The sequence below is a fragment of the Rhyacophila brunnea genome, unplaced genomic scaffold (assembly GCF_057557595.1).
Source record: "Rhyacophila brunnea isolate RB1 unplaced genomic scaffold, BYU_Rbru_1.0 scaffold_149, whole genome shotgun sequence".
Classification (NCBI taxonomy): Eukaryota; Metazoa; Arthropoda; class Insecta; order Trichoptera; family Rhyacophilidae; genus Rhyacophila; species Rhyacophila brunnea.
This window is the reverse complement of record NW_028232805.1, coordinates 286,582-307,440: the sequence shown is the minus strand read 5'-3', so window position 1 is coordinate 307,440 and position 20,859 is coordinate 286,582. Positions and strand designations below refer to the sequence as shown.

At 32.7% G+C, this 20,859-nt stretch overlaps 1 protein-coding gene and 2 non-coding genes across 3 annotated transcripts; 2 read left to right on the top strand and 1 right to left on the bottom strand.

Moving 5' to 3' along the window:
- The first annotated feature begins 16,476 nt into the window (after positions 1–16,476).
- On the top strand, positions 16,477–16,549 carry TRNAR-UCU (transfer RNA arginine (anticodon UCU)). Its single transcript has one exon. It is a non-coding gene; the product is annotated as a tRNA-Arg (tRNA).
- A 347-nt stretch (positions 16,550–16,896) lies between these two features.
- LOC147075344 (uncharacterized) lies at positions 16,897–20,001 on the top strand. Its single transcript, XM_085942518.1, has one exon. It carries the CDS (start codon positions 16,897–16,899, stop codon positions 19,999–20,001), a length of 3,105 nt encoding a protein of 1,034 aa, XP_085798644.1.
- Positions 20,002–20,180: 179 nt separating this feature from the next.
- Positions 20,181–20,262, bottom strand: TRNAS-GCU (transfer RNA serine (anticodon GCU)). The gene has a single exon. It is a non-coding gene; the product is annotated as a tRNA-Ser (tRNA).
- Positions 20,263–20,859: the final 597 nt, after the last annotated feature.

Below are 20,859 nucleotides of genomic sequence, written 5' to 3'. Positions count from 1 at the left end.
GTACGTCTTTCTTAGAAATCCGTGAAATAGGGCATATTGATCCTCTTCAAAATTAGAATCTGATCTCAGATCATATTCAATCGTCATTGTATCCCTATCCCTGAAGATTAGTTTGACACCAGAATCTTCGGTATATTTAACAATTGCAATTTCATCTGGAGAAGATGCCTGATATGAGATTCCATCCTCTGTATCAACGGGAGTGACATTATGGCAGGTTGAAAGAGCCTCTAAAGTATTGAATACTACTTTATCCAATTTATGTGCTAGGTTTATCTTGTTGTCTTCACTGGAATCGATCGATTTTGTTCTGCATCTAATTTTATGTCCTACACTATTCCTGATACTTGTTTTAATATATCCTGAATTTGACTCATCATATAAAACCATTCCCAAATGTAGCTTTTTTAATTCCATTTCATTCTTTGTCAGCGTCCCAGTCTTATCAGATAGCACATAACTAATTCTTCCCAATTCTTCTTGAATCGATGAGGTTCTAATCAAAATGTCTGACTGTAAATTTCTTGTGTAAATAAACCTTGCAAAGTTAATTGTCACTTTTAAGCTGATGGGAATCACATAGCTGAACAGAATTAGAAATCTCAGAAAAATTATTCCGGTATTGGGTTGAAAGGATTTAGAACGCAAAAAGGTAAACCCTAGGGAAAACATTGCAGAGAACATTGCAAGAATTATCACAAAAAAGTCCAGTTCTTTATCAATAATTCCAAATTTGGATCTTGGTGCATAGGTGTTTTGCTTAGATTTAGTATTATTTCCAGTATATATCACGATAGCCAACACATCACAAGTTGATATGACTGTATCAGCCCAAATTGTATTGTCAACTTCTACTGGTGCAATAATGGTATTTGCTTTCGATACAAGTGGAGACAAAGATTTGGCCGGTGGAGACAGATCAGCTGATGTATTGTTGTTGGACTCAACTTTATCTTCACATCCCTCTCCTTTATACTCCAGTGTTCCTGTAAATTCGTATATTTCCTTATTTGGCTCCTCTACACGAGCAACCAACTCATCCTCTACATCAATATTCCTAGAAATTACCTCTCTACGCTTCCAATCGGTTTCTCCATCCAACTGATCGGTTCTGATGAATACTTCCCCAGAATTCTCTGTCGATTTTAATAGAATACAATCCGCTGGCACTCGCTCCCCCTTTTTAATTAAAATAATATCTCCTGCTTTTATATTCGCCGATGTAACAGAGGTTGTAACATATGGAAATACCACAGATCCCACAGAAAGATTATTCATGGATGTGTTTGTAGAGGAATTTACAGACATGTTCGATCCCATGGCATTTGGAAGATTTACAGTACTTTTCAATCCTGGTGGAGACCGAGGTCTCACGGAAGATGTATCAAAGGACTTTGTAATTGTTTTAGCCTCCTCAGACATATCGACAACAATACTTTTGGAAGGGCTCAGCTCTGACGACATACACGTCTTTTTCATAGTCTTTGAAACTACAAGCTTTTGATATTCGCCAGAATTACATAAATTGTCTCTCTTGTGACGATTGTAGTCATCAACTCCCTCATTTATCATCGAAATGAACAATACGAATAGGAAGGGAATTACACTACTGGCTACCGAGGATACTGCCAATTCTTTTTTAAACTGAAGAACCATGATAAAGAAAAAATAAATTGATGATGCAAACTTAAATTGCTGACACGTAACGTAGAATAGAAAGTTATACTTTGTATATTTTGTGTTTACAATCTTATTTGTGGTTGATTTGTCAGGTGAAAATGAAGAAATTGATATGGTCCTAGCTGCTTTGTTTTCTACTATTTCGTCTTCTTCGTCATCATATCCAGATATCTTTGGAATTATGGATATGTCTGGCTGGATATTAACTGCCTGAAGATTCTGTGTAAAGGATACATCAATTCCATTCTCCTTGGGACATAATTCCTCGTTGGGACTGGTGGTGTCATCACCTTGGGAGCTGTTGTTGTTACTTTTTTCCTTGTTACTGGCATTTACTGAGTTCTGCTTTTCAACTATGTTCTCAGTCATTGGAGGGTTACATTTCAAAACTGATTTATTTCTTTAAGGGGCATACAAAAACCGATGTTTCAAGGGAATACTTAATAAACAAAAGGAGCATCCAAATTTGGAAAATCAAACGATCAATATACTGTTAAATAGGAGATGGGCTGAATATTTATTTTTACAAAAAACAAAGACATGCTTCAGCTATGCTCTTTCTTTCTATAACCAGGTACACTTCTGATGCTATAATCAAATGGACTGAATATGAAACAATAGGTTTCGAATCAGCTAAAATAGATGCTATAGGTATTTGAATTGGTTCATCAATAAGCCAGACATTCACTACTCCAGAAGGTTAGAGATATCCTAAATAATGAAATAAGTAGATAATGAAATAAATGAATAAAGGCTATTATATCTTTTTGGCTCTTCTGAGCTTGGGTCATAACTAACTGCTTTTATCAATTTTTTCTTTTATGCCCCATGGAACAAGAAATGCTCGACAGGATTTCAAGTAAAGGGTATAACAAAGCAACCCCAGTTTCGGAGGATGATATGAATATAATAAAAAATATTCTTACACAGCAAACAGTAAACTGTTCCAATGTTAAAATGTATAACCAGGAGGATAGTCAAATCGTTTATCTTGCAACTTTGAAATTCTGTTGTCTTTCAGTAATACAGCAGATGCTCATTAATGGAGTTAAGCTGCCTGATTACATCTTAGACGCTGTCACCGATTTACTTTTTGAAAACAGAAGATTGCCCATAGGATTGAATGCTACTATAGAATCTCAGAGGATAGAAAATGATATTTTTGAATCAGTTGTTGAAATACTGTATTTTACGGAATTCATAAGTGATAAGCTGGTAAAGTTCCTATCAAATGTGAGTGTTGCAGATGAAATTTCCGTCAACCTGGCCCCATTAGTTAATTGCCAATACAAATCGTACGAATTAAGTGTTTTACATTCTTTAGATTTGGGGCCTGTGCTAGTTGGCTTCATTGAATCTTACAAAACTAAAATCAATCAAATAGTAAAACAGTTCATTATTAACAAATTAATTTCTAAGATCCAAACGGGGAACAAGCAAGTAATATACTCTATATTCTTTGTAATCAATGAAGAACCGCACGATGAATTGTTGGAGTATGAGGAGTTTGAATGTGAGGAGTATGTGGGATTTATATGCTCTCTAATTCACAACTTACATTCTGCAGATTTGGGATTCTCAAAATTACAAAAATATTTTGATCGACTTGAAGTGGTTTTAAACAAACTAATCAATTATTTCAGGATGGATCATAAAAACATCCGGCCAAAGGATGAACACACCATATTTTTTATTTTAGAGGCTATGAACAAACTAATTAGGTATAAGCGCAAATACTTCTATAAATTTGTAGGGCTATTACAGAATATATTAAAGTACAATGCGGGACGTTTTATTAAAGGGGTTGTGTATGAAATCTTAAGTCAATTTTTACATGATAACGAGGTATTTATTGAAAAAATAGTAGATTGTAAAAAGGAGTTGGATTCAGAAATATCAAAAAAGGACTATTTTTTGATGCCAAGACTGATCAAGTTTCTGAATGCATATGGTCTGCGGGTTGAGAAGGAAAAAAGAATATTTAAAGTGGGAACCTCTTCAGGAAGTCCATATTTATCTAATCTCGTAGAAAATGTAGATTATAAAATGTTGGGGCTGCGTTCTGAGGATCCTCAGACTGTGATTGAATGCTTTGAAACAGAAGTCTCAATGGATACTATTAAGCTAAATTCAACGCATATTAGGGCTGCAATGATAAAAAATCTTGAGGTTATAAACCAAATTGTCAATTATCAGCTAAAGAGAAATATTGTAATAGATGATATTTCTATTATAAACATTATCATTTGCACCAAAAATCCGTTGTTTTTTGAGTATGTTAGACTGTTTGATAACTTTTCAAACTTCCTAAATAGTGATGTTTTGGAGAGAATTTCAGATGACTTACCAGCCGGCCTCAAATGGTTGATAGATGGCTTGAGAGATTCCTCCTCTAATGATTTGATCGGCCTGAGTAGCAGTACCTCTCCAGCCTATTCATCAATCTGTGATATGCCATTAGATTTACAAGGGAATGTAGTAAACTCTTCATCGAATACCAATTCTGATTCTTCCAATAGTCTTTTATTCTTGAAGAGAAAGCAAGGTTCCAAAGAATTCGGAGAATTTATAATAAAGAATTGCAATTTTTTCAACGAAATTTTGGATTCTAATAGATGGATTCAAAAGAAACTTTTGGAAATTTACAACCTTGTTTTAGATGAACACATCGGAAAGTTTGAGATTAAAATAATTCCGACATCTGGGATTTCAACAGCAGTAGATATTCTGTTCGTTGATGGTTCTGATGAATTTATTACAAACGATTTCTTTGTAATATTTTCAAAGCAACTAATTTATACAAAATTCTACAAAGATGTAGAAATAGATGATTTTGTGTTAAAGAATCAGTACATCCACAGTGGGTATGCTGATTATGTAAAGGCGAAAGCAGTTGTGGGTTTGGAAATAAAAGATGACATTCAGTTTTTAAGACGAAATTTAATAGATGTTGATGAATTGATTGGGTTTGTTAGGATTACCGAGGAGGATAAAAATGTAGAGACTATGGTTACAAACTCAGATAATATTTATGCCAACTTTGGTAAAGAAGACATGAATTATTTCATGAAAGTATTCCCACAGGCATCGAAATTGGAAAGATTTATTCTTTTTTTTGGACTTCGTAAGACCACAAGGGAAATTGAAAATATGATCAAAGAAGAAGTTTTAAAGAATTTAAAGAACACAAACAAGTTATATTTGGAAATGTGTGTGCTCCAACTTTTCAGATGTACAGATTTAGATAATATATTAAGGGTGTTAGAAAGAAACTTCGAGGATAAGGGACTTTTAATGAAGCTAAGTCTTCATAATATTTTGAATGGTGGAAGATATTTTTCAAATTCCTTATTAGAATCTGCAGAAAAAGATGAGAGAAACAAGGCAATATTCCTACTATATTATCTAAGCATTTGGGATAAGGAGATTGTTTATCAGCTAATTGATAAGAAGTCTGTTCTTGATTCACCAGATATTAAATATCTTGTTGATGATATCCAGAACTCCAAATATTAAATAAATAAGTAATAATAGTTGTGTTGAAGTTAGTAATACCAGGTACTTATTAAAATGAATTGTTTTATAGGAGAATTACTATTTATTGAGTTATACCGAATTTGGATGAAGTTATGTAATGACTTTGAAAGATAAACACTATCCATTAGCGGTATTATTCCAAACATAAAATATTTTTTGAGAAGGAATACTTTCATGAAACAACATGATTTCTTTATTACGGATCAAGCTTGATATAGATTAGGTTATTGAAATGATATTTACAATCAGGTATTGTTAGAACAACCCATACTTGTATGTTAGTTTCTAATGATATTATTCATATCTTGTAATTTCCTTCAAAACTTCTTTTTTAGTTAATCCCATAATTAATTTATTTTGTTTTTCATACCCTATCAATGTTTTTATTATTTACAATATTGGTTTTCACACAAACATTTATTGCAAAGACAGGTCAGAGATTCACAGTTCAACCACTAGAAGACTCTACTACGTACGCTAGAGACTTATCCTAGTTATTAAATCAGTTAAGTCCCAGTGCCTACTCCACTGATGAGCATCTCCTCCATAAAGCAATTCAGTACAGGTTTAATCAAGGATACTACACATTAATAGTATTAAATGATTCGAATAGTGTTGTTGGTACGGCTACAATTATTCTAGAAACAAAATTGACTCATGATTGTATGAAAGTAGGGCATATTGAAGATGTTGTGGTTGATAAGGACTCCAATGGCTTGGGCTTGGGAACAATGCTTGTAAAAAGTATGGTGGAATACTCCAGAGAAAATGGGTGCTACAAGGCCATATTGAACTGTAAGCCAGAGTTAGAACTTTTTTATGGACGATGTGGGCTTAACAATACAAAAAATATTGAAATGGAGCATAGATTTCATTTTCCATCCCAAAACAATCCCATTCTAGAAATAAACCATTAAAACTTAGTTTTCAGAAGTAATTGTTTTAGAATTGAATAACCAATTTATGCATTTTAGAAAATTCAATACAAAACTAATGGTTTATCCATAAGATTTATTGTTTTTCACGGATCTAGGATCTATCTATACAATACTTGTTCTTTTAATTAATTCTTGATTGGAGTTTTTTATGTTCAATACAAACCCTATGACATTATCTTTTATATAATATTTTCTTTCTATGTTTCTGCCTATTACTTCAAAACCAGACATTATAATCATCGTCCCATCATTGTTTAGAGGCTCCGTCTTTAAGTGTTTCGGAGAGTTAATTGTTAGATATTCACTGTTTTTAGTGTAAAAAATGAGTTCTTTGTCACCAACAGAAATGTATTTTCTGTCCAGTACTAGATTAAATAATAAAAAACCCTCCGTAAGTTTTTTTAAAACTATTGGATGCTCTTCATTTTTGAGTGCTTCAGAAACTATGGTTCTGTTGTATTCAATATCACCAAAAGATATCATAATATCAAATAGATTATCCAAAGTTGATATTTTTTCTTGATTTATTGGGCCAGAGGTCAAAATATTTAAATGTCTATAAATCATCGACCCAATAAAATCTACATCACTTAAAGCATTCGGAATAGTATCATATATCAACTTGAAATGATCAATGTCATTCGACTTATTGATTTTGTTGAAAATATTTCTATCTTCGGAAATAATTCTTAGGTGTCTTATTGCATTGTACAGTGGTGGATTATCAATTACCATTTGAGCAGTAAAGCTGTAGGTAGCAACCTCTGATATTCTGCTTAAGACACGCAATGAGTATAACTCGGATAACCTGATGTTATTTGTGGCTTTCATTGAATAGTGGAATAGCTCTTCCTTTCTCAAGTATATGTCTCTGTAGTTTTCTTTGGAAATTAGGGAGTTCATAGTTTCTGATGAAAATTCATCATTTATTCCAAGGGTGATCAATCTATCAATTGCTATATCTGTGATAAATTTGTGTGTTTTGATAAATTTGAAACCAATATATCTAGAGTTAATATTTTCTGAATTGATGAGTCGATAGATGAACACTTCTGCCTTTTCTACCATTTGGTTTGTTTCGAATAATAAATTGCATATTTCGATGGATAATCCTATTTCAACCTGTCTCTGTGATTTTGTTGTGGGGTTGATCAGTCTTTTGATTAGTATGCTGATGAGTTTGCTTGAAATTGATAATCTTCCAGATTTTACAAGTTTTGTGTACAGCTGAAGAAGCTTAATGGATGTAAATTTACATTTTACTGCCATAATTTGCGATTCAATGTAATATAGATCATTATCGGACAGCAAATGGTAATTTCCTTTGTTCAAAAGTATCTGTATTTTTGTCCAAAGATTTGTTTCGGCCTCAGAAACCAGTGAAAAGGGTATGTGCTTGCTATACTTTGATTTGGCTACGATTATTTTAGTATAGCATGGATGCGCTTCACTTACTACTTGGATTTTGTCACAAATATCTTCGATACCTGAGTTGTCACAGTTAAAATTACCGATAAATGAAATGATTTCAGGCAATATATCTTTTGATTTAAGATCTTTCAAGAGACAATTGCTTAATAAAAGTCCCTTGGTAGGGGATGCCAAACCCAAAAAGCCCAAGTATCCGATGATTTTTGATTTTAATAGAACAGAAGAAGCCGCTTTAACAAAATCTATCTCTTCAATTTCAATACCTTGAAGTTGCATAAAAAACTTTTTGCACAAATTCACATGGTAAAAATTGAGACTTTTTTCATCTTCAGCAGCCATACGCTTTAGTTCCGATTCTAATCTCAGTTTCTTTTCGTTAGATTTGAGCGGCTTGATTTCATTTATAAGAATTGCTGTTAAAGGTTCTGAATCGACATTCATGTTTACAAGAAAACATGAAAAAATATATTGGCTGTTTCAGAAAACAATAAATATTATATTGTAAACTTTGGCTTAGCTATTGTGGCATCGAAGTTTTACTAGATCATACGTGTGATTGGGTAGCCTCTGCTTTATAAAAAAGACGATGGACTCCTATATAAGCCGTTTAAATATTGTAATATCTGAAAGACCACAATTAGCTGATTTTATTATTTTCCAAAAGTTAAAAACAAATACCCATGGAGGATCCAAAGACAATTATTAAGGAGCTTATCGTAGATTGGGACACTGTTTTAACGAGTGACTTTAATCCCCTACACATTGCGCTAGCCATAAACAATGGCTCTATTCCATCAAGTGATTTTAGAGACATGTATCATAAATTAGAAAGCGCCATGGAAAAAATCATTTCAATTAATTTTAAGGGATTTTCAGATTCTGTGATGAGCTACAATTTATTTAATAAGAACAACAAGGTTCTTCTAGAACATTTACAGACTGCTTTTGAGATTTGCGGCAGAAACCTAGACTTCGACTTTCAAATAAAGAAGATTACAGAAGAGAGTGAGAAAGTAGAGTATTTTAAAAGCAAATATGATATTTGTAAGAACCTAGTAGAGATTAAAGTAAACTTTGACGAGTTTCTTGCTACAAAAGATATTCTTAAAAGATGTAATCAGATTGTCAAATGCTTGGATAGTATCGATCAACAGGATTTTTTTAAAATCAAAGGTGTATGTGAATATCGTAAGCTGATTGTAGAGGAGTATCAAAAACTGGCAGAAGAGGTTAACATGAATGTCTTTAGATTCATTTTTCATAATGAAATAAACAATTCATTTAAGTGTGTACTGTCCCTTGGAGGTCTCTATGAGCTGGAAAACTTTATCCGAGTAAACTTTCAATCATATCTGTTTAATACCATTGAGAATATTATAATTTCCATGTATAAAGACAATATGGATTTAGATAGCCTTTGCTGGAGCATAATGTCAATGATAAATATGGTGATTAGAAATGTTGAGGCGATAATTGAGTTGACATTTAAAACCTTTAAAATCGAAAAAGACCAAAGAGACTTCTTTGGGAATAAAGACGAAACCTACAAGTTTGTAACGAAAATTGATTCTGTACTAGACATAATAAAGGAAGAACTTGTTAGATTTATCGAAAGATATTCAATGACTGCTGATGTTGATAGCAACTTTGGCATAGACAATATAATTGATAATCTAGATTACAACAAAATTTATGAGCCAGAATTCAATATTTTTACACATATTGATCAATCTAGGAAGGTTATTTCTGCAAAGGGTAGGATAGTGTTCAACTCAGCCAATACATATACGCTAATAACAACTCCGAAAACAGAGGTTGCGTCTCTTTTATTAAACTATTCTGAATGTATTGACTTGAAAAAATTTTTAAATCTGAAAGTAGAAACCGAGTACACGAAATTTAAGCTGGAGAAGAATAAGAAGAAAATAGATTATATATTTGAGGATGAAATAACCTGCAATCCCACGTCAAAAAGATTGAATATACTGTCTGATTTGGTCAAAATTGTCAAAATAAGGTCAGGTCAAACAAGCTGTGAGGGACCAATTATCGATTATCTTAATAGAAAGGTGATGACAAAGTTTGATAGGTTATATGACGAGATTTTTAAGAGTAAATTGGTAAAATTGCCCAAGCTCCGCTATCTTGACCCAAAGAACTATGACACACCATTTGAAGATCCACTTGGAGTTGAATTCAGAGATTCGTTGGTGAAATCATACATTACTAAGGATGACTTACTTCTGAACAATCAGTGTGCCAGGAAGGCCCTGTATGCTACAATGACTATAAAGGATTTAGACTCTATTATTTGTACAACAGAAACAGCCAAGCTATACGACTTGTATTTCAACACACTAAAGAGACAGTTGAATTTGGCATTTATTTATTATTTTGACTTGTTCTATAGAGATGGTCATTTCTCAAGTGGGTTCTATCTAAAAAAAATGGTTCGAATATTACAGTTTGTCTACGAAGAATTCGGAAATACTCTTATTTTTGATGGACTGTATGAAACTATTGAGTACTACACAATTAACAATGTATCGGTCTTTAATGTAAAATCAGCTGAAGACATAAAGCAATTTGTTTCACAGATTAGAATACTAGACGAAATTGTGGCAGAGGTTGAATTTTATAACAGTTTACAAAATCTGTACGATTTTTTTGATAAGGTTCTCTCTTTTCAATCTAAAGATCCCATGGGATTGCTATTAGAGGGTAAAATAAGGCAATGACCACTGATTAATAAAGAGAAGTAACAAATAGTAAATAAAACCCATTCAATTGCCCTTTATACGGCCTTTTAGTATCTAAATAAAAATGGTTACAAAATTATTTATTGAAATTGCAATAATAATTGATCTTCTTTTGCAATTTCCTGAGCGAGGAAAAAAATGTTTTGAAGCTCCATTCGTCATGGACTAGTTGCTACATCCGAGAATCTTTTCAGTCGTATCTTTTCACTCCAAATAGACGTTTCATATGCATAAAGCTTAGTTTGGGAATTACTACCATTAGTAACGAAATTAAAGCAAAAATATACAACTTCGTGTCCCAAGTGACCATTCTATTCACCACCATGAACAATATGACTGGATAGAGGGACATGAACAGCAATGTAGAGGATGTCTCTAGCTGCTCAGCCATTTGCTCCCAAAATGTAAATTCTCGAAAATTCTTATCAAATGGATCTCCAACGATCCAATGAAAGAAAATAAACGTAGAGACGTTATAAACAATCACGGTAATTTGGGCCCCTTTATGTCTGCTAAACATTTGTGAGAAAATTGCATAAAAAAGAATCGTTAATATGAAATGAATCGTCCAACTACCCTTTTGCAATCTCCAGGAAATATTGTTGGACAGGTACACGCTATTTCCTCGTACCATAAGGAATACATAAATATTTTTTATAAATTTCTATTTAACCAATGAGTTAATTTATTGAAAATGGCTCTGTCTTGAATTAACTAAATAAACAAGCAGAACAAAGTTAGAAATAAAACCAATAGTGTTCTAAGTTGGAGCACTTTATTAGCAACTATTTCCGATTATCTTGGGTGAAACACCTCATCACGCCAGGAATTCAAGGATTCATTAAATTTGTTACATGTCTTTATATCTACATATCCGATATTACCAATTCGCTGGATTCTTCTTCTGTTTGGTTTTCTGAAATTCCAAATCTTTGTTGAGGTTCTCGATTTGTTTCAGTATATTCATCTGTATTGCATGAAACAGCTACCTTGGTTCTAAGCTGTTCTAAACTGAAATTTCCGAATTTTTTTGATAAAATCATAAGAATATCGGTAGCGTGCAAACGTGTTAAAGGACTTATTCGTGGAATTAAACTTGTAAACTGGTCGATCGTTTCGTGATTTCCCTCAATTAGCATTAATATGTGTTCATCAGGCAATGTATATTGTAGCCCCTCGTCATTTTCCAACGATAAAAAGTCTCTAAAAGAGAGTAATGCTTCAAGAGCTGGATGGTTGATCCCATATTTGTCAATAAAGTTTAAAGTAGTATTCCCAGGATGAATGTCCCATATTTCAGTAGAATTATTTAGTTGTATTTTTTCTAAAATTTTCCTCAAACTATTGGTCATAATCTCTATGAAAAGATTATTTATTGGGCGAATTCGGTAATCTATAAAAATATCCTCTTCTGTATCAATATTATAGTTTCTGTAGCAGCCAATTTCTCCAAAATCTTTAAACAACCTCTCCACGCAATTTCTACAATGAATTATTTTTTGGACTCCACAGTTCAGAAGTCTTAATTTTGGAATATCGTGTCTAAACTTTATAGCATCAACAATATACAGCGTTCCATTCCTATCAAAAATGGTTAAGAAGCATGTAAATCCTCTATAAGATCTATATTCGTGGTCAAAAACTTCTAAAATCACACTCTCTAATCCTCTATCAAACTCGTGCAATTTCTTGACAGAATCAATGTATACAATACTTTTAAATGGCGAAAATTCATTGCAAAACTCATTCAAGCAGTAGCACCTGCCCATAATTTTCTGAACATCTGGAATTTCAGGTTTTTTTATATCCTTCGATATAATTGCTTTGATCTGGCCACTCTGTCTAAAATATGTTGCATTTTTGTTGTTTATTTCTAGCCTTTGATTTCCTTCCATTAGCTTCCTAATATTTGATTCAGACACTTTCAAATGACTCATCAGTCTTATAATTCGATCTTTTAGAGATCTTATTTCAACTTGTGAAACAGCATTGCCTTTTGAGTGATCTAAAATAAGTTTGTTGGTTTCTTTGACAAACCGTGCTGCAATTTCTACGATTTTCATGAAATTTGACGGATTAAAAATCCGAAAAATATTAATTTCTAAAAAAATGCAAAAATTAAATATTTTTTTACACACTTTAAGATGTATCAATAAAAGATTCAAAGGTCAGTACAGATCTACAAATCTCATTATTTAGAACTTTAGCGCCTTATTGTTTAAGATTCCAGACTTTACTTGAGCCTGGCAAAAGCTTATTGAAAATTTTAACTAATAAGGGATCTATCAGTTAATCAAACATTTTAATGCCACAAGATATGGCCATTGGTTGCTTTTCCATTAAGACTTCACATTTATTTAAAAACCAATAGCAATAAATCAAAATACTTTTTGAATTTTTTCCCTTTCATGAACAATATTCCATGGTTTATAAAGCACCGTCCAAAAAGATTCACAGAACTTGTTTTTTCGAGTGATGTCCATTTCAAATGCTTAAATTGGATAAAGTATAAGACACCAGGCAATATTTTACATATAAGTGGTCCACCAGGAAGTGGCAAGACTCTCTTAGTCAAAATAACAGCAACTTCTCAAAACTATAATCCTCTAGAAATTGACAGTGACATGATACCTAATATTAACGATTATACTCGAAACCCAACGGGTACCATTGGGAATAAACCAAACTTGTTAATTGTAGACGAATCGGTTATTTTGAAAAATAGTGGAATTATTAAAACTCTTAAAAAGTCTCCTATACCTGTAGTAATTACTTCTACAGAAATGTATTTCAAAGATATAGAAACTCTGAAAATATCCAGGCCAACTCTTGAAAATATGCTACAAATTGCAAACAAGATATTAAAATCAGAAAATAAGAACCTTGACTCAAAAGCTATCATCAGAATTGCTTCTCAATGTGACCGAGACATTCGTTCTACAATAAACAATATACAGCTTATTGTTGAGTCAAATTCTAACGGAACAGAACTATGTAAAAATATAGTTCAAGGAAATATATTTACTAGGTGTCAAAATTTTTTCAGGAAAAGGCTGAGAATGAAAGAGTTAGAAAGTGTCTTTTCGAATAAAATGTCCGAACTCTGCATGAGCTCAGCCTTGGAAAATGTAAGAGATCTTACACTACTTACAAAGATGCTCTCTGGAGTTTCAGATTCAGATATAATACATCCAGATTACACATTCTTGTCCCTAGCAACTATTAATGAATATAATGGGGAGTTTACATATATAAAATCAGAGATCCAAGAAATTAAATCTTCAGTCAAGTATGATTCCCCGGTATTTTTTATAGACAAATGCATAAGGAATACCAAATCAATGAGGTCAGTTATTCATCTCCAAGAAATTTTTAAAAAATACAAAATTACAAACTTAAATAAGTTGGATCTCGAAATTAGCAATATAAAGCATTTTAAAGAAATAACCAAAAAAGTATTTGGATATAAGCATTCACATGGATCATCGACCGCTGTTCAAAGGGATACTACACTTTCGGAGCTACTTGATTTTAATTAGTGCTATGGAAATAAATAGATAGATTTGATTCGTTTGCCATAGAAAGATAAATTATCGTACTATTACCTATCAAATCTCATTATTTTTATGTTTACACAAAGAAATACAAAATTTTCAACAGTTAAGAATGTGATGTTTGGTAAACATATTTACATCTGTTTCATATCCAGAATATTAATCCGTTTGCATACATCGGATACCTCGGACAATTGGTCCTTCATCTATAGCAATAAATCCATGCATTTCAAGCCATTTTTTAACATTTGGTCGGAGTTTAGAACTATTGAACGGTTGTCCAGTGGCTATTTCTATAGCCGTAAACTTTTTATTCGAGTATAGATCTTCTAAAAACATTAAGCATTCTTTAACATAAAGACCATGAACATCCAATGGTCCTGCTGATTCCATTGAGGTTCTCATAATAGTTATCGCAGCCTTTCTGTCTAGAAGATCGGCGCTTTCCTTAAGTCTGTCTGCTTCACTATTATATACTTCGGAATGTATTCTATCGATCAAAGCCTTTTGTCGCAAAGAAGATATTTGCTTGAAAATTAGGCCAGACGCTTGCCTGGTTAGTATGACATCAACAGTTTCATAATAATCTTGGAATATCTCCGGATAATGGTAATCTTTCTGTAATTTTACTAGTCTAGCATGATTAAATGCCAAATCTTTAATGTTTAGTTTCAACGGTTCGATGTTATTGTCTAAGATTCTAGTTATTATAATACTTATGTCTTCATTTAGAGAACTAAGATAATCCACTTGTTCTTTAGTTAAATGTGAAAACATTTCCATCAATAGTTCCTTTTTACACATTAGGGGCAGTGCGATGGTAAAAATTATTATAGAATCTCCCTACTTAGTTTAAAGCAGAAGTCATATCAACTATACGATATTTGGTTGTCATTTACTCTTATTATTCTGTATGATATCCAATACTCGTGTGATAACTGAATTAATGTTATAATATGTAGGCTATAAGAGCTGGTGTTAAATGCACAATTTTTTTCACACAAGAGAGCTTAGATAAGTTGTCTATTTAACTTTGGCCAAACAAATTAATAGCGCTATTTATTTTTTATTTTTATTTTACCGTAATGCCAGATGAAACTAACAATAGCTTAGAAAGACTTAAAACTACGAATGTGTTTTTAAAACTAGGCAATCACATTGGTAATTCTGATACATCTATACGAGAAGACATGTCCGTATTTCCACAACTATTATTTGAAAATGGCGTTGGTGAAGATTCAGCCAATGAAACTCAACTGGCAGATTTTACTCAAAATGAAATTGTAATAAATCAAGATGGAAAGATAATTGAACCGAACCACGACGATTCTCTTGAAGATATTCCAGAAGCATTACAAAAAACATCGATATCTCATGATCAATTGGAGGGCAATCTATTTGAACTACCAGAGTTTTCATTTACCCAATCTGAAGAAAAGGATGATGCTCAGATAGATTCTTCCCATGTCTATATGAGTACTGTTGTGGAACTTTACAAAGACATCAGTCAAAAAGTCGCCAGTTTGACTATGGAAAAATCATATGAAAGAAAATTGATCGAGCGATGCTATAAAAGATTGATAATGAATGATATTGAGGGTGTGAAGAGTCTTTTGTCATCAATCGTAGATGTTGAGGTTTCCAAACCAGAACAACTTATAAGCTTCATAAGTTCAGTATGGCCCGAATTTACAAAATTCTTCACAAAGGAATCTTATTTGATATCACAAAATATTTATAAAATTTCTAAAATGTTAAAATTAGCATTGGAGCAAAATGTAGACTTATCCGAGGAAAATGAGAGATTAAAAAATATGATTCACAATCATCATGAAGAATACTCCGCAAATGTGGATTCAATGATGAGAGAAACCATGGCTTTAAAGGATGGACTGCTGAAAGAATTAGAAAAGCACAAACCAATTGATTCACAGCTAGAAAATGATTTGCTTGCTGAATGTAGAAATATTTTTGAACAGAAAGATAGAAATATTTCAGAGCTAAATGAAAGACTTCAACAAGATGAACTACAGATAACAGAATTAAAGGCTATCACCGAAGCAAATGAAGTTGTGGTGTTGAATCAGCAAATCTCTGATCTGAGAAGGACCCAAAAACAACTACAAAATGAAAATCTTTCTTTTTCCCAATCGATTACTAAATTGACCGAGAAAAATATCAAATATCAAAAAGACCTGGTTTTATTTAATAATACAATTAAAAGGCTGATGTTAGCCGATAAAGTCAAAAGTGAAACAATATTAAGACAGAAAGCCCTTGTTGAAATGTTCCAAGCCAAGATTTGTACCAATAGTTACCCGATTGATAGCTTAAAAAGAAAAAAGGATGAAATTGATGAAAAACTAAAAAAAGAAACAGATTATTTACGAAAGCAGTATTTACTTAAAGAGAAAACAGATTGTGAAAAGCGCCTGTCAGATTTCATTAATTTGAGAAAATAATGCCTTTCAAAATAAACTATCTATGGGAACTAATATTTATTATATTTCAAAATAAATTTTAAAAAGTTGATAGATACACCAACTTTAGATTTATAGATATTGAAATATCACCATATCCCTCGTGGCACAATGGATAGCGCGCTTGACTTCTAATCAAGAGGCTGTGGGTTCGAGTCCCACCGTGGGAGTTTTTGTTAAAATGATTGTGTTCTATTTTGATTTCCTGACTTGGGAATATTAAGACTTGAGATGTATTTTCTTATGTGATACATAAAACATTAATTACATTGAATTTCCAGTGCATACTGGGATAATCTAGTTCCAAAACAATCTGGAGCATGGTTCTTTTAATTTATAATTTTTAGCCAATCAAACTGGTTACCCAATCAGTTTACGCCTGAAAAATGCTTATTCTTTATATATACCGATTTAAATAAAATAATATTGTTGAGTTGTCTGGATTATCACATCAAAAATATTGTACCTCAAAATTCCGCGGTTATTTCCCTTACATTTTTTTAAAAAATTACCCTGTATGTTTGAAAAGAATATTAACTTTCCAGATGCAGAAAACAAAATTATTAGTTTTTGGAATGAAACTGATGCTTTTAACCGTGGAAATGAGCTAAGTGAAAATAGGCCAGAATATGTTTTTTACGACGGACCACCATTTGCCACTGGATTGCCTCATTATGGACATATATTAAGTGGAACCATCAAGGATACAGTTGGTCGATATTATTATCAAAAGGGATTTCATGTAGAAAGACGGTTTGGTTGGGATTGTCATGGATTACCTGTAGAATATGAAATAGATAAAAAATTGCAAATTACAGATAGACAACAAATTCTAGACATGGGTATTGACAAATATAACGAGGAATGCAAGTCAATTGTTATGAAATATTCAAGTGAGTGGGAAGAGACGGTTGTGCGAATGGGCAGATGGGTGGACTTTGCTGGAGGTTACAAAACAATGGATGTTGAGTTTATGGAATCAACTTGGTTCATTTTTAGTCAATTATTTAAGAGGAACAAAATCTACAGAGGATTTAAGATTATGCCATTTAGTACTGCATGTAAAACACCACTTTCTAATTTCGAAGCAAATCAAAATTACAAAGATGTTTCTGATCCATCAGTACTTATTACATTTCCTCTAGTGTTAGATGGCAATACTATATTCAGTGGGCTTACTTTTGATTCGGTTTCACTTGTAGCATGGACTACAACTCCTTGGACTTTGCCATCCAATTGTGGATTGATAGTCAACCAAGACTTCATGTATTCTGTATTTTATATTAACGATAATTCTAGTAGGCTATTTATAATGCACTGCAATCGCATAAGTTCATATTTTACAAAATTTACTGTTCTGAAAGATATCAAGGGTAGCGATATAGTGGGGATGCAATATAAACAACCCTTTGACTTGTTTGAAGAAAAGAGAGCAAAGGGGTTTTTTAGAGTTTTAACGGCTGAATTTGTTTCTGATAGCAATGGAACAGCTGTTGTACATTGTGCACCTGCTTTTGGTGAAGAGGATTACAAAGTGTTTTTACAGCAGGGATTGGTATCAAAGGATGAAGTAATTCCATGTCCTGTTGATGAGAATGGACTCTTTACTATGGAGCCTTATAAAAATATATACATTAAAGATTTGGACAAGATTATTCTTCGGGATATTAAGGACAAGATTCTAATAAATAGTCGAATTGTACATTCTTATCCATTCTGTTGGAGAAGTGATACTCCCCTTATTTACAAATTGGTTCCCAACTGGTTTGTAAGGGTTAAGGAGAGTCGGGAAGAGTTGTTGAAAAACAACGAAAAAATAAATTGGATTCCTGCAGATATTAAATACAAAAGATTTCACAACTGGCTAGCAAATGCAAGGGATTGGGCAATTTCAAGAAATAGATTCTGGGGCACCCCCATTCCTATTTGGGCATGTGTTAATGAAGATGGTAAACTGGATTATGATGACTTGATCTGCATTGGAAGTGTAGAAGAGTTAAAGAATCTAAGTGGTGAGAAGGATATTTGTGACCTACATAGACAGTTTATTGATCAAATACTAATTAAACAAGATGGTAAAACATATCGGAGAATTGATGAAGTGTTGGATTGCTGGTTCGAAAGTGGTTCAATGCCGTATTCTCAGGATCATTGGCCATTTAGGAAAGATATCTCCAAATCTATTAAAAAAGATGACTTTCTACAGAGAGATAACTTCCCAGCCCAATTTATTGGTGAAGGGCTTGACCAAACAAGAGGTTGGTTTTATACTCTTCATGTTATTTCAACACTTTTATTTGGAGAACCCGCCTTTAAAAACGTTGTAGTAAATGGAATAGTCTTGGCTGAAGATGGTAAGAAGATGTCAAAAAGATTGAAGAACTATCCCTCTCCAGATCTTATTTTTGGTAAATATGGGGCTGATGCACTAAGAATCTATCTGATAAGTAGCCAGGTTGTAGAGGCCGATAATTTGAGATTTAACGAAAGTGGTGTCAAGGATATTCTTAAGTCTTTGTTAATTCCTTGGTATAATTCTCTACTTTTCTTTATGGAGTGTGAAAACAATGAAAACGATTTATTTATGGATCAGTGGATCCTAGACAGCTTTTCAAACCTTAATTTTAAAATTGATCAGGCTATGAAAATATATCGTCTAAATGCTATTTTACCTGCAGCATTGTTATTTTTGGATGATTTGTCCAATTGGTACATTAGGATAAATAGGAAGGAATTGAAGTTAGGTGGGAAATTACTAGGAAAGTTGCTCAAAGACTTTTCCATTGTGATGGGAGCATTTACACCATTCTTTTCTGAGTATTGCTACCAATCAATTTCTGAAAAAACAGGTGATTGTGAAGAGCGCTCTGTTCACCATTGTTTACTTCAAGAGAGTAGCGCTGTTAAAAATGAATTTGAGTATGCCAAGAATGTAATTGAAGGAATTCGTCAAATTAGAGAAGTGAATGCATTGAAGTTGAAGAGACCGCTAAAGAATGTTATAATTACTTGCAACGATAGAATTATGGCAATTTTAGAAACTTTTACCTCAGTAATTAAAAGTGAATGTAATGTTCTAAATATTTTGTTCAAGCCAGATTCTTCATACACGTACGACATTACTATTAAACCATGCTTTGCTAACCTCAGTAAAAACAAGGCATCTATGAAAGAAAAACTATCACTTATCGATAGTCTAAATGAAGATGATATTAGAAAAGTGGCTTCTGGTGATCCCTCTCTCATCAGTCAACTTTCTAAGCTGTCCATTTCGGATTTCATTCTAGAGAAGAAATTTGTCGATGTCCCAAACTCTGGTATTTTTGATAATTTTGGTCTTATCTTGGATGTTTCTGAGGATGAAACCATCCGTAAAATGACACTGGCTCGTGATTTTAATTCTTTTATTCAAAAGCTGAGGAAGATCAACTCTCTAAAGATTGAGGATTGTGTTGTGATCAAATTGAACAATCCAGAACTTCAAAGAATTGCAGCACAATACTACAATGATTTGGTTTTTGAGAGTAATATCAATAATGGTGAGTTAGTTTGCAAGGCTGAATATTCTTTTGAGAATACTATTAAGGAAAAATTAGAGCTATACAAGGTCTTAAGGCAATAAACTGATTTTAAGCAGTGAATTTTGAATTTAAGTTGTTCTTTGTAATTTTCATGAGAAACTCAAAAATGTTTTCAGATAAATAAAAATTTTCGAAACAAAGCACCATTTACTACAAAATTAACGAGTATTTAAAGTATTTCCCTACAAAAATCAAATCTTTTTATGTTATATTTTCAAAACGATAGTGGTGGGATTCGAACCCACGCCTCCAGAGGAGAATAGATTAGCAATCTACCGCGTTAACCACTTTGCTACACTACCTCGGAAATGAGGAATTTTACATTCAAATTGTCTTGTATGAATCCAGATAAAACAAAAATTATATATCCTCCTAATGGCTGAAGAAACTACTGAAACTAGAATTGGCACTAAATCAGAAATTTGTATAGATGGTACAAAGTGTCATAATCCAGAACATAATGTTTGTGGGTCCATAGAAGTAGAATCTAGCCAAGAGCAAAAATCGATTCCTAATACCTCTATGCCAGTGAAACAAAATGGATTCAGAATTACTGCTGTCATTGCGCACATTGATCATGGAAAAACTACTCTTATAGACAGCTTGATTGCATCCTCAGGATTTATTTCAAAATCACTCGCCGGAGATATGCGCTATTTGGATTCGAGAAGTGATGAGCAACAAAGAGGAATCACACTGAAATTGAGTCCAGTTTTAATTAGAAACCATTATATTTTGGATACACCTGGGCACGTTGACTTTGAATCGCTAATATATTCGTCGGCAGTTCTTACAGATAATTTTTTGATTTTAGTGGATGTCAATGAGGGAATTACACCTAGGACTTACAGTTTAGTCAAATTTATAAACAGGAAACGATCTATTCTTGTTTTGAACAA